Source organism: Coturnix japonica, unplaced genomic scaffold (genome assembly GCF_054131305.1).
Source record: "Coturnix japonica strain WE unplaced genomic scaffold, WE-NBRP24 Scf043, whole genome shotgun sequence".
Taxonomy (NCBI): domain Eukaryota; kingdom Metazoa; phylum Chordata; class Aves; order Galliformes; family Phasianidae; genus Coturnix; species Coturnix japonica.
The window spans coordinates 820,852-836,382 of NW_028188946.1; the positions used below are offsets into that span (position 1 = coordinate 820,852).

At 50.1% G+C, this 15,531-nt stretch overlaps 1 protein-coding gene across 50 annotated transcripts in view; it reads left to right on the forward strand.

Annotated features, from left to right (window-relative positions):
- The window catches only part of SCRIB (scribble planar cell polarity protein), an 86,331-nt gene that overhangs the window by 46,271 nt on the left and 24,529 nt on the right, over positions 1–15,531 (forward strand). For 16 of the 50 annotated variants that reach the window (XM_085531536.1, XM_085531539.1, XM_085531556.1 and 13 more), the window contains 4 exons: positions 752–868; positions 4,506–4,694; positions 5,358–5,477; positions 14,775–14,837. In XM_085531536.1, coding sequence (XP_085387662.1) covers positions 752–868; positions 4,506–4,694; positions 5,358–5,477; positions 14,775–14,837 — 489 coding nt within the window. Of the gene's footprint in view, positions 1–751; positions 869–4,505; positions 4,695–5,357; positions 5,478–5,711; positions 5,769–7,821; positions 7,882–8,642; positions 8,727–12,329; positions 12,723–14,774; positions 14,838–15,531 lie in introns of all 50 variants that reach the window. The other 34 variants (XM_085531523.1, XM_085531524.1, XM_085531538.1 and 31 more) reach the window with 8 other exon arrangements.

The following is a 15,531-nucleotide window of genomic DNA, read 5'->3' on the forward strand; positions in this document are numbered from 1 at the left end:
CTGTGAAGAGAGGCTGAGAGTTGGGGTTGTTCAGTCTGGGGAAGAGAAGGCTCTGGGAAGACTTCATTGCAGACATCCAGAACCTAAATGGGGCCTATAGGAAAACTGGGAGGAGCTCTATCATGGATTGCAGTGATTGGGCATGGGGTGATGACTTTAAACCAAAAGAGGGGAGACTTGAATACATGTAAAGAAGAAATTCATTCATCAGAGAGTGCTGAGGCCACAGTACGTCTGCCCAGGGAAGCTGTGGGTGGGTGCCCCATCCCTGGTGGTGTTCAAGACCAGGCTGAATGGGGCTCTGGGCAGCCTGATGTAGTGGAAGGCATCCCTGCCCACAGCGGGGGATTGGATGATCTTTAAGGTCTGTTCCAGCCCAGACTGTTCTGTGATTGTCATGTGGTAGAATCATGGAATTGCAGCTGTTGGAAGGGACCTCAAGAGATCATCGAGTCCAAACCCCCACTAAAATGGGTCACAGAACCTACTGTCCTGTAAGTTCACATCCAGTTGAGGACTGCAGGGAATCTCTTGCTGTGCCAGTGATGATATGTGGTCAGAAATGATTGCTCTCATATTTTTTGAAGACCAGAGATAGAAAGTAATAAAAAATACAGAGCCCTGTAAAAAAGAATCAACTGCCACATGAGTGAAACGTCCCAGTCAGGTCCCTTTCAGGATTCTTAGAGTACGGCCATCTGCTAAAAGCTTTTCCTCTACCAGAAACAATGAGATCCTTCTGTATTTTCAGGAAATATGCATTGAAAAGGCTCCAGGAGAAAAGCTGGGCATCAGCATCCGGGGTGGAGCGAAGGGTCACGCTGGAAATCCCTTTGATCCTACTGATGAAGGCATCTTCATTTCTAAGGTACCAGAACACAGATTCTGCCCCTTGTTTGTGTGCACACAGCGGTAGGAGGAAAAGTGATGCCCGAGACAATTTGTTTCCTGTGCTGTCTCCATTTTTCACTGGATACACTGGTTCTCTTTTAGTTTCCTCCATCCACTGAAGCACGTGAATGTGTTTCCTTTCATAATCCCTGTTTTATGACAGCTGTAAATTCTGTAATTTTTTTTTATTTTTTTATTTTTTTTTTTTTGCTATACAATTTTTGGTCCTTCCTTGCTCTGAAGAGTCTTAATCCTTGCTGAATGGTGGACCCTTCACATCATAATTAATTAATCATTCCTAATAATGAGCTCAGGGAGGTGGTGGAGTCACCATCCCTGGGGGTGTTCAGGAGCCGTGGAGATGTGGCACTTTGATTTAGTGGGCATGGTGGGGTGGGCTGGGGCTTGGACTTGGTGGTCGTAGCGATCCGTTCCATCTTCAGTGATTCTGTGCTGTCACACTACAGAGAAAAGGCAACTTCTTGAGGGATCCCTGGTGGTCTGAGGGCTGGTTATAATCAGAGATTTGCTGTGAATTAAACAAGGATTTAACAGCCAGCATAGCTTATTATCACCTTCTTTATCACTTAGCGTGGCTTGCAGTTGCACAGCATCATTAGAAGACTCAGTTACACGGCCTTGTCTGTCATCTGGGCGGACCCTCTGTAGATCAGGACAAATTCCTATCAGTCAGCATTTGATATGACCATCACCCAGACTCCGGTTTTAGGTAAAAGAGCACGATGCACAACTCAGGACTCAGACAAGACAACGTTGGAGGCATCCCAGGCCACAGGGAATCACAGGTTTTGCTGTTTGGAAGCAGTTCTGTTCTGAGTCCCACTGAGGGCTCAATGCTGCCCAGTTTTCTAGACAGTGCTGTGACATTTCCCTGCTCCAGGACATGGATGTCCCCACTGGTGCTGGTGGGGCCACACCTCCAGTGCTGTGTTCAGTTTTGGGCCCCTCAGTACAAGAAGGGCATTGAGGCCCTGAAGTGTGTCCATAGCAGGGCAGTGGAGCTGTGAGGGTCTGGAGCACAGTGCTGAGGGGATGGGATGGTTCAGTCTGGAAGAGAGAAGGTTTGGAGGAGACCTCATCGTCCTCTCCAGCTCCTGAAAGGAGGTTGGAACGAGGTGGAGGTTGGCCTTTGCTCCAGCTAACAGCTATAGGATGAGGGGTGATGGCCTCACACTGCACCAGGTGAGGTTCAGCTTGGACATTAGGAACATTTATTCTCAGAACAGTGGTGATGCAGTGGCACAGCCGCACAGGGCAGTGGGGCAGACCCTGTCCCTGCAGGTATTCAAGTACCATGGAGTTGTAGCACTGAGGGACATGGCCTAAATGGACATAGGGGGGTGCGTTGGGGTTGGACGTGGTGGTATTGAAGGTCTGTTTCAACATCAGTGATTCTGTGATCTGACAACCAGCCTGCAGGAGCTGACACTGCTGATGGGCTGATTCATTCTCAGTGGCTGCTCTTTATAACCCCATAACCCAGCACTCGGGTGCTGAGAGCACCACTGCCCCTTTGTCACCCTGGCAGTGGGGCTCCCCACACCATGAGGCAGAGAGGGGGTGGGGGGTGTGCAGGGCTGTGTAATAGCAGCCACTTCGTGCTGTGGATGCTCCTTCCCATTGGTTGTGCTAAGCATGCTGCCAGGGGTAGGGAGCAGAGGGCACTGCTCACAGCTGCTTTGACAGTGTCATTTCAGCTTTACCTCTCAGCTCCCCAACCCATTGTGTGTTTATTTTGTGTTGGCTTATTTTGCCTCCATGTCTCTGCTAGCTGAGAGTTGGAATGTTATTTTTTTTTCTCTTTCCTCTTTTTTGGGTGTCTGGTTACAGTGTTCTTTCCTCTCAGCCTCCCTCAAATGATGTTTTTGTTGGATCTCTCCGTTATCACACATACGTATTTTTAAGTTGTAACCTGGCTCTTCCTTCTTAAAACCTTGTTGGTGAGGTGTTAAGAGTTGAATACAATCAGAAGCCTTAAATACATCCACGGTTTGAAGTTCATGGTCTGTTCCAATGGGAGTAGTGCAGTGTCCCCTGTAATACTGATGACTGTGAGCATTATGGGCATATTCTTCCACGTACTCCTCTTCCTCCTATTATTTCAGCGTGTTTTACTGCCATATTTGTGCATTTGCTCTCTCTGGGAAAGAAAATGGGAGTGTTTGGTTGTCTTCCATTTAGCTTCGTGTGACAAATTCTGCTCATGCACCTTCCATTTACTCACGTTTGTGTTTTCCTCTCTGTGGGAAGTGATCTGTGTGCATGCGTGCCTGTTTTCCCTCCTTAAAACCTACACAAAATCCCATTCAGCATTTCCTTCGCTTTTCCAGAGTACTTTCATCTAATATAAAATAATAAACCGAATAAATTCTCATCCTTTGCTGGTTGGTTTCATTCCCCCCTCCCAGCGCTGCATTCTCTGCATTGTCGTTGTCTTAGAGTAGAATCATTAAGGTTGGAAAAGACCTCGAAGATCTTCTCATGCTCCGCGTGCCCCCTGCTGCCCTGACAACCAGCCCTGCATGCTCTTGCATTTCCCCCACCCAGCAATTTATCTGGTGCCCTGCGCTCTCCTTATTCTCTTGGCATAAAGCTGCAGGCTGTGCAGAAGGTGCTCCACATTTCCATGCTCTTTTTGCAGAGCCTTTATGTTGCGCTGGTTGTAATTCATGTTGGTTCTTTGGTTTCAGTCTGGGCGTTTGAACTAAAGCCGTTATTTAACTTGTGTTCCCAGCGACATCTGTTTGTACACCCAGCATATCAAGACCTTCATTTGAGCTTGGCCATGCGTGCGTCCCGTTTTGTTACACGGTTTTGGTTTCCCATTAGAGGAAGTAAGGACCATTTAGGGATCTGTTCCTTTCCCCAGCGTGCTTTAAGTTGAATCCTCTATTTCTGCGCAGTCCCTGGTAGCGTCTTCTCCTAAATCCATCATTCAGTTTCTTTTCCACTTTCCCAGCTTACATATTTCTCCTACACCAAACGTCATAGCAATTTTGGATTTCAAATTCATGTTGATGAATTGATGAATATGATTTAGCTGGGAAGTATTGGTAATGGTTGGACTAGATGATCTTCTAGGTCTTTTCCAACCTTGATAATTCTGTGATTCTGTGATTCTATCATACTTTTATCCCCTCCTTTCCACATGGTACCCACAGCAAATCCCACAGTCTCTTTTCCTTGTCCGAAGGGGAAAACCATTAATAACCTTCCCTTAACTTTACTTCCTTTCTTCTGGTGACAAAACGGGTGCTTTCATTCTCTCCTCTGTGAGGAGATCACAGGAAATCACAGACACATGAGCTTTCTTTCTCACTTGCTTCACTGACAAACAAACTGCAGTTTATCTCCTTGGAACAAGGTATTTTGAATACAGATTCTTTTCATCTCCCCTAATAGATTTCTTGTACGCTTTTCCTCTATTGAAATACACAAATTCTTCCTCTTTTGCTCTCGCTGTAAATGTACCTAAGTACTTTCAGTCTCTTTCCCTGACATGTAGCCTCGGCCTTTTTTTCCATATTTCTTTTGTATTCCTTTCTCCTGATGCTCATGCTGAGTAATGCCACCGTTCCACCCACTGCCTGCAGGTGAGCTCCTCTGGGGCTGCAGCGCGGGACGGGCGGCTCAAGGTGGGAATGCGGATCCTGGAGGTGAACCATCAGAGTCTGCTGGGGATGACGCACACGGAAGCTGTGCAGATACTCCGCAGTGTGGGCGATGCCCTCCTGGTGTTGGTGTGTGACGGCTTCGATCCCAAGGCTGCAGCTGCCATTGAGGTGAGATGGGAGGTGCAAGGAGCCCTGCAGAGACCAGCAGCATAAGCAGCCCACCTATTTCTGCATTTCCAGCCTTTGGCCGTAGATTTTCTTGTTGGTTTGCTGGTTGGGTTTTGTTGTTCAAAGTTTGTGCTCTCCCTTTATGGGCCAGAAGTGATTCCCAGTTCATAAAGCAGTAGCTTCCCAAGGCTGATATCCCCTGCTGATGACAGAGCTGTTCTCACCATATCCCTGTGCTGCACAGAAATGTGGTTTTCAAACCAATGTTCTGCAGTATTCTTTTAGCCATTTTTTCTTGTATTGATGTTATATTTAAAGTAGATTTTCTTCCTATCCATTGGCGTTCACCTTTAATCCCAGGGAAACACCCACCTGCCTTCTCAGTTTTCTTTTATTGAGGATTAGAAAGCCTTTTTTAAATCCTTTGGTAGAACATGTACTCAGTCCTTGGTAATTTATCCCCTTTCCTTACCTGTTTTAATCGAAACTCCTCTTTCCAAGCCCTCGATTTCCTTTTGTAATTGACAGTTGAAACAAGGTTTTGAGTTGTGAAGCAGCTCTGTCTCATCTAGGAGCATCTCAGCGCTCTGGATCTGGTAGCCCAGGGCATGGAATCTTGTATGGCACACTTCTGCCACGTTTCATTGTGGTTTTGCTTCATAGATGTCTCCAGGAATTATTGCAAACCCTTTTGCTGCTGGCATTGGGCGCAAGAATAGCCTGGAAAGTATCTCATCTATTGACCGGGATTTAAGCCCTGAGGAGCTGGAGGTCCTGCAGAAGGTGGGTGTTCTGGTTACAGCCGGGAGAGTGGTGTGGAGTGGAATACTTGTTAAATCTCAAGTATGTCCCTTGGTGTGTGGAACCTGCATCATAACAAGTAGCAGAGCTCGTGTTGATGGGATCAGCAGCTCCCAGCACATTCACCAGCACTACACCGAAATCTTCCTGAGGTTGCCGTGCTCCACGCAGGGAGAGAGCGCGGGGTGAAGCGGCTCTAACTTTGGTCTCTCCTAGGAGATGGAAATGGTGAGAGAAGCGACTCAGTGGGAGAGAGAAGAAATGGAGAAAGTGGTGAGAGATGTTTCGTGTGGCGGAATTTGTTCTTGACAGCAGTTCTGCCCTGCAGGCCTGGGGAAATGGCTCAGATCTCCTCTACCCGGCTGTGGTCGCTGTGGGGGCTGTGGGCCTTCTCTCTCCATAGCGCACCTCTCGGTTACTGTAGTTGCTTTTTGGCTTTGGCGTACCTTCCTACGTGCCTCTTTGGTGGTACTTACCCGTTGTTTGTGCAGTTTGTCTTTGTTACCCACTGGGACTTTCTGGCCAAGGTTTTCTTAAAGCTGTGACGTTGAGGAAAACGGCCCATCGGCTCATGAGCCCCACGTTTAATCACTTCAGTCTGTACAGCACTCTGTGATCTGACAGCTTTCATGAGCAGAGATGGGAACACACAGCTCAGAGCTTGAGGAACCAGCCCCATTCCTCAGGCAGGAGTTTGTGCTGCTCAGTTTCCATAGCCGTTGTTCTGGCTGGGCACGAGAACTTTGTCCCTGAAGGAGTTGGATTTTCCTGTTATATCATTTATTCAGTCAGATCCTGTTGGAAAATGAGGGAAAATTGGATTCTTTAGTATTGTCCATTGACAGTCTGCTCTCCTGGCAAATAAGTATGTGTACGTTTCGCATTTCTTCAGGTTTCCAGTTTAGATCTATTTATCTTCCTGTGTTCTCTCTGTTGCTCAGTCCCTGAGCTGACCATACTCACCATTGCTCCCGTAGGAGAGTTTTCACTGCTGCACTCCACACACATCTTCCAAGTTTGGTTCTCTGGCAATTCAGACTCTAAGAGCAATATTAGTGACTCCAAATCTCCACGCGCTGATTCATGGCACATTTCTCTGTCTCAGCTCTGCGGCCGCAGTTATTTCTGTAACCTTACTGCAGAGCTTCCCCACATGGCTCGAATGTTGCAGGGCTGGACTTCCAGCATTGCCCAGCTCCATCAGCGCTGCCTGGAGCTCCTGTTACTTTTCACTTTATGACCTCCAGTTTTGCAGTTGATACTCATCCAAAGCATACATACCCAGCACTAACATACACTTCAGCTTAAATATCCCAGAATATCCCTTTGGGTCCTGCAGCTCTCTGGAGCATTGGTGTCTTCTCATGTGTCTCATCGCTGAAGTTTGGGAGTGTGATGTTGGGTGCTGATTATTTGCTGGTGGTAATGCACAGGATATCCTGATAGCTGATGAGAACCCTCTGTTCCTCAGCTGCGTTCCATCCGTCAGCCTTGTGCCCTCGGGACCCTCTGGGGGCTGATGATGGAGAGGAGCTCTCAGAAGGGCTGAAATATGATGTAAAGCAGAGCAATTGTGCTCCTTTGGTCCACAACCCCCCACTCTGCTGCAGAGGCTCTGGGCAAAAAGTCACAGTATATAAATGCACAGATGTAACTCCTCTTTAAAACAATATTATCTCTTTCCTCCTGCAGCTCTGAAGCTGCAATGAGATCATTGGTCACTGGTGACTTTCACGACACTCATGTGCTGCATTGAGTGCTGCACTCACCCACTGGCATTAAGCCCTCCGTACAATTGCCATCTCCATAGCTTTGTGGCTGTGATGCTAATAACAAGCACGTGATTTTTTAGGACTTTTTCCTCCATGTCCAGCAGCTCGTGCTCTGTAGATTTGTTTCTCCGTGCCCTTACAGCTTCCCCACTCTGTGCTCTGCCAGGATCCCACTTGTAGCCAGCAGCAGCCTTCTCCCATCCCTTAGGGATGCTGCATGGGATTCAGCTCCTGTCCCTTGGGGGTAGCCCTGCTGAGGATCTTGGAGCTACCTGCCCTCTTCCCTCCCCTGGTCACCCCCTGTCTTGACGTGTGTAGGATGGCTGTTGCCATCGCAGTGCTGGCAGTGCCCTGTCTCCAGCAGAACGCCAACTTCTCCTTCCCCGGGCCAAGCTCATGTGCTGATTTCTACTCACCTCGTCCTGACACCAGCCCTCTCCATTCCCCTCTGTTCTCCCTCTGGAATGATTGCCTGGCATGCAGCTGACCTCTCTCCCTCTCTCTTTGCCTGCACTGCTTGGATGCTGCTCTGGCTCTGTCCTGTCGCATGGAAGGAGTGGATGCGTAGGGAGCGGGAGGCGGCCACGCGGCAGCTTGAGGAGGAGGCGGCAGAGGTGAGGAGCTGGTGGGAGGGATGGAGAGATGGAGAGAAGAGGCAGAGCTGGGCCTGAGGGCTGGAGGAGCCCCCGAAAGTAGAAGCACTCATTGCCCTCTGCATGTGTTCTCCTTGCACCCCTCTGCCCTTCAAAAAGCACAACTTCAGCATATGAGGAGATAGCAGAAGTTGAGAACTCTTTAATGTGGTTGAGGAAGAGGTGGTGAAAACCAGTGGCTAAAATCTGAAAGCAGATTAAAATAGGAAGTGATATCAGACACAGTCATACAAACAGTGTGAGTTCATGCTGAAAAAAGATAGCGCAGAGGAATTGTAGATCACCTTTCTTAAATATAGAACCATGGAATATACCGAGTTGGATGACACCCATAGGGATCATCGAGTCCAACTCCAGACCGTAAAAATCTGTCTGGATTTGGTGCAAACTGGTTATATATATTCAGTATTCTTTTCTCTTTCTATAAGAGAGTGGATGTGTGCACTGCACAGGAGAAATGGGGAGGACCAGCATCCTGGTGTGTCAGTTCCTTGCAGTATTTCTCCAGGCCTGTCCCTTTTCCCTGTGGCTGCCTTTGGAACAGTCCCAGGTTCACATCCCAGCAGCGGGAGCTTCCTGCAGCATTTGGAGATGAAGCCTTGGCTATGGCCCGGGGTGGTTTCCTTTTAATTGCTCTCAGTGGTCGATGTAGCTGACTTCTGGCCTGATCTCTTCCTGGTGTTTCTGTTTTGTTTTTTGCTTCCCCCCTCGCCCCTCTCCAGAATGTCACGAGTGAACCTTTGCGAATGGACTATCGGACCCTGGCTGCTTTGCCCAGCAGTGGCTCGCAGAGAGTCAATCGCACTGTAAGTGATGGCTGTCGAGTGCACAACCCTGCGCGGGAGAAGCTGTGGTTGCTCCCTTCCCTGCCCTCTCCTCTGCCCTATGGTGATGGTAGTGCTGCTCTCTGCAGAACTGTAGTGCACTTCGACTGTCTGAAAGAGGAGGAGCTGCAGCAGAAAGATTAGAAGGAGAAAATGGTGGGAGCAGAGAGCAAAGCTGCTTCTCATTGCAGAAAGCTGGCGTCTGTGGTTGCTTCCATGCAGGAGGTGATGTGAATGAGGCAAAAAGAAGGAGGAGGGAAGAACACAGATGGATTAGAGTGTGGGGGCATTGATGGGGAAAGAAGCAAGTATTGAAAGCTGCAGGAGCAGGTGGGGAAGTTGATGCCAGGCACAGAAGATGACGGTGCTGTGTGCAGAGAAGGCAAGGAGTGCAGGGCGCTGATACTAAAAGTTTTAAGGAGAGGTTAGGACCTTTCTAAAACTGCAGAAAGCAAAGCAGAAGTGATTGCATATCCCACCTAGCACAGATAAGAGCTTTGGCACCACTGCTGCCCCTCTGCCCTCCTGTGTCCCTGTCTCTGATACGTGGTGGAAACTCAGCAAAGAGAAAATCCTGATTCCACAGATGTCTCAGGTTACAGAGCTGTCTGCCTTTCATGGGTTGTTTAGAATGTCCCAGCTCTGTCTCTGTTTCCTTTGCCCTCCCTGCATCACACCTATTCTGCTGGGTTGCTGCCTGCTCCTTTAGAGCTGCACATCCTCAGGCTTACCCCCAGATCCTTTCCTGCTGTTGCAGGACGTACCACCCCTCTGCTGGTGTCATGAGAGACAAAATATGTCTTTGTTCTCCCAGTTTCAGATCATCTCTTCTACCCATCCCTGCTTCATTCCACTGAGACAGCTCTTCCCTCATATCTGTCTGTCACCTCATGACCGCGTCACCAACTTTGTCTTATTTTGTTCCTCCTCATTCTCCCAAGCTTTGGGTTTTCCCTCCTGGCTGCCCATGAAAAAAGATGTTTCATCAGGAGAACATTTGAAGTATTTCCAGCATTTCTTCATGTAACTGAGTAGCTGGAAGCAAGGGGAGAAGGCAGCCTGGTGCAGGCAGCTGTCGCTTTGTGAGCAGCCCAGGAGCTGCTGTGCAGTGTTTAGGAGCCTATGGCTGAGCCTGGGAGCGCCTGGCGCTGGAATGCGCAGCACTGGAATGCTGCGTGGAGGGCAGCGTCTATAAATGTCCCAGCTCAGGGGAAGGGCTAATTAGCGCTCATTTATCTTCCTTCTCCCAGCTGTCTTTTGCTCAGCCCTACCTTCGCTCTGTTTGAAAAAATCCCTTTGACTGTGAGATATGAGCTCCAATGACAGCGAGGTTCTGGTTGCACCCAACCCGTGTGATGACAGCCTGGAAGGTTCAAGCAGTCCAACCAGCAGAAAAGCACGCGGCTCATAGGGCTGGAGCACCTTCCCAGTGAAGAGAGGCTGAGAGTTGGGATTCTCCAGTCTGAAGAAGAGAAAGCTCTGGGGGGACATCCTATAGCAGCCTGCCAGTACCTAAAGGGGGACTTTGCACGTGGGTGTGTAGTGATAAGGCAAGGGATAATAAAAGAAGGGAGGTTCAGATTGGATGTAAGGACAGATGTCTTTGCAGTGAAGGCCCCTGGCACAGGCTGACCAGAGAAGTGTGAGCACCCCACGTCTGTCTGTGCCCCGGGCAGTCTGGTCTGGTGCAGGTATCGCTGCCGAGGTGTGGGGGTTGGAAGTAGGTGATCTTTAAGGACACTCCCAGCCCAAACCATTTTACTCAGGTTGTCCATCTGCAAACAGTGTGCCTGTTTTAAGATGGCTGATGCTACTGCCCCACTCCCACAGTATCGCTCTGTTTCTGTGCTTTGGTGGCTCTCAGACCAAACACTTTCTCCTCTAAGTCCCGTTTTGTTTTCTGGACCATAGAAATGAAGACAGCTTTACATCCTACAGCAATGGGTCACCATTGTTACTTAATTAATCTGTGCTTTCCAGTGTGAATCTTGCAGCTCCTGGTTAATGGTTCTCCCTCCGTAGCTGTCCAGTTTCAGATCAGGTTTGTGTCAGGATCTGAGGCAAAGCGATGGGTCAGAACTGCAAATGTGTTTCTTCTGTATTCGCTCAGAGGACGCAGAGTGAAATATTACCGTTCTTTGTGCTGGAGTGCAGTGACAGAGCAAGGCTGGGAGAAGCACACTGCATTGCCAGAATTGCTGCCTCCCCAAAATAGAAATTGCTGCTTGTCTGATAAAAATAGTCCGTGTGGAGCTGATGGGGCCGGGCATCCTGCGCTGGGATTCATGCAGAAGTGCTGGAGATCAATGTGAGCTCTGGGTGAAGCTCAGCTCCAGTCATGTCCATCATCAGAATGAAACTTCAAGGTCCACCAGCCCTGGGGAGATGCCCATCTCCACAGTGCCCTAAAAGCAGCATTTACTTTATTTTTAACTCTTTGTGTGAGCAAAGTGAGCTTTGGTGCTGTGGGATTCACCTGGAAGCAAGATGGAGTGATATTTGTGCTGTCTGCTTGGCAAGGAAAGGCAGCATCGGGGTGACATGGCTGCTGGATGGCAAACACACGCTTCTTCTAATGAGCGCATCCACAAACCAGCAATGTTCTGAAAGCACTTTTAGCCTGGTCTAACTCTGTTTTAGGGTAATTTATGATAATCTGGGGAAAGAAAGTTGGATTTCTGTGGGGAGGAGGCAGATTTTTTTGATAGGAGCCCTTTGCGTTGGGAAGCAATAGCGGAATTTCTGGGGGTAGCACGGACCCCAGTGTCTGAAGAAATAGGGTCTGAGCCACGGCTCTGCCATCCACTGCATCGGGTTGGGGTGGGGGTGAGGGCTGGGGGAGGGCCGCAGGAATTCCTGAGCCTCTCAGCTGCCATTGTGAGCCAGCAGCCCACCCGGCCACCAGAGCTATTTTGGTGAGTGCTGCCGTGACACAGGGACTGGGGAATGTGCTCTGAGCTGAAAGGGTCTTTCTGCTGCACCAGCAGCTGGGAGGAGGAGGCTGCAGCATTGTCCTGCCATTATCCCCACTGTGCTGCTGAAGGGGTAACAAACACTCTTTTATGGTACTGAAGGAGAAAAGGTCAGTGCTTTGTCTGGGGTGGGCTCCGTGCAGTAAGAGCTTGTGAAGGGGTCTGTGCTCTGTTCCACACTGTTAGCTGTTATTGCATAGTGATGGAATGGGCCCATTGAACAGTGCGTGGTGTGCAGATCTGCATCCAGAATAGTGATGTGGTGTGACTGTGTGGGAGCTCAGTGGAGCAAGACGAGAGATGTATGTTATTGTGTGTGCTGGGGCTACAGGGAAGTAAGCTGGGGTCAGACAGATGGTGTTTGGAGCTGAGAATGCTGCAGGAGGGCACCAGCCTGGTGATAACGCAGTGTGTGCATTGCATGCTGACAGCAAGCTCCCTCTTAGCAGTAGCACTGGGGGTCACAGGGTTGGTGATGGAGTAGAAGGCGGAACGGTGCTGTGGGCATTACTACTGGAATCCCTCTCTCCCCTGTCCTTCAGCCCTGTGTTTTCTCTTCCTCTCCTTCCCCCTGCTCTCTTCACGTCTCTCTGACCCTTCTGTTTCCTCACAGCCTGCTCAGTGTGATAGGGCCACCTCCGGCACAGGGAGTGACTGCGCTATGCTGTCTCTGCCGGCGGCACAGGACAGCCAGGACTGCTCCCCAGCATCCCTGACCGCCAGCCATGAGCCTGGCCCCCCCCAGGACCCCGCGTCGCTCTGTCCGCGCACACGTGGGGCAGAAAAGCCCCCTGTAGATGAACGGGATCCCACCCACGGCTCCCAGCCCCAGGAGCCGGAGGCGCCGGAGCCAGAGTGCATGATCGACTCGCAGCCCATCCTGTTCAGCGAGAACCCCTTCGTGGTGGCCAACCGCAGGGGGAAGGCGGCGGGCAGGGCCTGCCTGGGGGGCCCACCGCTGGGCTATGGCAGGGAGGGAGTGCTGAAGACCAACCTGTACTCCAAGGCAAGCGCTCTGACGGCGTGCAGCATGCGGTCACACGGGAGCCATTCAGCTCCTACTAAAACACGGGGCCAGCAAAGGCAGCACGAGGCCTGGACCCCGCTCACACCTAACGCGTGCTCTGTGTGTGCTGTGCCAGCTGTGGGTTCCTCCAGCACTAACACACCGGCTGTGCATGAGGCCGGGATGTGGGGCCGCAACGTGGGCAGCCTCTGTGAGCAGCAGAATTGCTGTGGCTCTGTGGGAGCTCGTGTGTGTCTATGGGCTTCAGCAGGCGCAGGCGTTTTTAGACCTCTGAAAGCAAAGAGTGCAGCTGAAGCAGCTGAAGCAGCTGACTTGCAGCACAGGGGTGTGCTGTGCCCTGAAGGATGTCTTGCAGTCCATCATCTTGCAGTCCATCACCTTGCAGTCCATCATCTTGCAGTCCATCATCTTGCAGTCCATCCAATCTTGCAGTTCCCCAGCGAGGTGGTTGAATCGCCATCCCTGGTTGTGTTTAAGAACCGTTTGGATGTGGTGCTCAGGGATATGATTTAGTGGAGGGTTGTTAGAGTTAGGGTTCTGGTTATAGGGTACTATGGTTATAGGATACTGTGGCTATAGGGTACTATGGCTATAGGGTACTATGGCTATAGGGTACTATGGTTATAGGGTACTGGTTAGGCTGCGGTTGGACTTGATGATCTTCAAGGTCTTTTCCAACCTGGGTCATTCTATGATTCTATGATCAGACTTTCAGATTTAGGGGAAGAATCTCCCTTTTTGCTGTGGGAAACCTGCTTGTATTCAAGTTCCTGTGACAGAGCCGGGAGGACTCAGCCCAAAGCTGTTGTGTTGTGGGTGAGCACCGCTCTCCTCTTCATCCTTTCTCGGCCTTTTTGGGGGTCTGGGCAGCAAGAGAAGGCAGAGAACCTGCAGACCTCCAGCACCCTCCTGCCACAGACACACCAGTGGGAAGGAACAAGCCAGAACAACCAGCTGTAGTTGTCTCAGGTGATCACAGCCCAGTTCTGAGGTTTGTCTTTCCCACATGTGGAGGCATTTAGAAATAGAGCAAGACGTGGCAGAACGTCCACAGCCTCCCAGTGTGTTATAAGTCAGAGTTTGTGCTTTGGACACTATGGGTATGTATCTGGATTTGTAGTCAGCGGGCCAGAAAAGGCGGATTAATGCCACATCCAGCCATGGTCAGTCAGGAGGTGGCTGTCACAGTTATCTTAAGCTAATCTAATCCCACACTGCTGTCATAAGAGGCCGCTGCCCATCGCCTGCTGTCCTGGCTGCCAGCTGAGCTGGGTCGGGGGCTGAAGGTTTCGCTTTGCAGGAGATCATTGCAGAGCAGCGCCCTCCTCGGTGCGCGGGTGGGCAGCACATGGCGGCTCTATGTGATATAGGAATAAACACAGTTGCCCACAGCTGACCCGAATCACATTAACGGTTTTCACTACTGCATGAGTGTAATAATTAATAACTGCAAAACCCGTAGGTTGGCTTCAAGAACTGCTGAAATCCCAAAGGACTCATTTCCACTTTTAGGCATCTCCAAATGCTTTTTAATGGTGTTCCTTAACCAGCATGACAGTTACTGGGGCTCTATTCTTGTGCTGCTGCTGCGGGGGTCCCTGCAGCAGGGATGAGAGCTTTGTGCTCTGCCCTGCTCCGCAGCTGCAGACCAGCTGCAATGGACGTGGCTGTGGAACAGTCTCCTTTTGGTTATTATGGCTTTTGTTGCCTGGTGTCCACACAGCACAGAGCTGGGGGGAGGATTCCCAAAAGCCCTTACGAGGTGGAAGTCTTAACCTGGCGTGGTTGGCTGTGCAGGATGTTCAGATGCGATCTGAGCTCTGATGTTTGTGTGATTCTCCCGCAGTTCCCAGTGCTTTTTGCAGTGACGTCTCCCACTGGGCCAGCACTAACTCTGCTTTCTTGTGGTGAAGTGGTCCATAATTGCCTTCAGTCTGGACATCAGAGCTGTCTCCCAGTCTCACTGCAGACAGAGATGTGTGGAAGCTGCTGCTGGACAGTAACTCTGGAGCTTTGTCTTCTCTCTTGCAGGCTCCTGAGCCGGGGACGGGAAATTCGAGGCGAGAAACCCCCTATTCTCCCAGTAACCAGCAGGTGAGGCTGCACCCGAGGCAGGCAATGGGGGGAAGCTGAGGATACCGCCTTTATTTGAGTCATTCCTGTATTGGAGAGTGATACCTTTGTGGTGGAGAAATATCCCTTCTAGGATGGAGAGCCAGGGAAGGAGCTCTTCTCATTCAAAATGTTTCTGAGACCCAGAATTGAATTAGCTGGTCATAAACTCAGTGGAGAGCTCCTGCCCCAAGGGTTAATTGAATTATCAGAGTAATTAATGAGCAGGGGAAGTACCTAAGATGACTATGAAGCCGTTGTTGCCTGTTTTGAAAGTGGCTTCACCAGTGCTTCATGCAGACTGTGTTAAATTCCATGCATCAGAAGAAGGGGAATGAAGGTTTGGGGGATCACCTCAGCTCTGTGAACCACTGCTGCTCAGTCTCCCTGATTGATCCCTGTCCTGATGGTGGCTCTGCCAGCATCTCACATTGGCTCTTTACAAGAGAACCAGAGGACCCTGTGCACACTTTTGGGCTGACTTAAGCACTCTTTCTCTCTGGATTTTTATCTTTAAGTTTTCTTGTAACTTTTGGCTTATTTTTGTCAGCATTCCCTGGTCTCACCGGCTCCTCCTTCTCACACGTATGAGCTGTAATCTTTTATTTTAAATCCCGTGAAGTCTTTGATTTCAGCGCTCACCCCACGGCAGTGGGTCTCACACATCAGTTGAGCC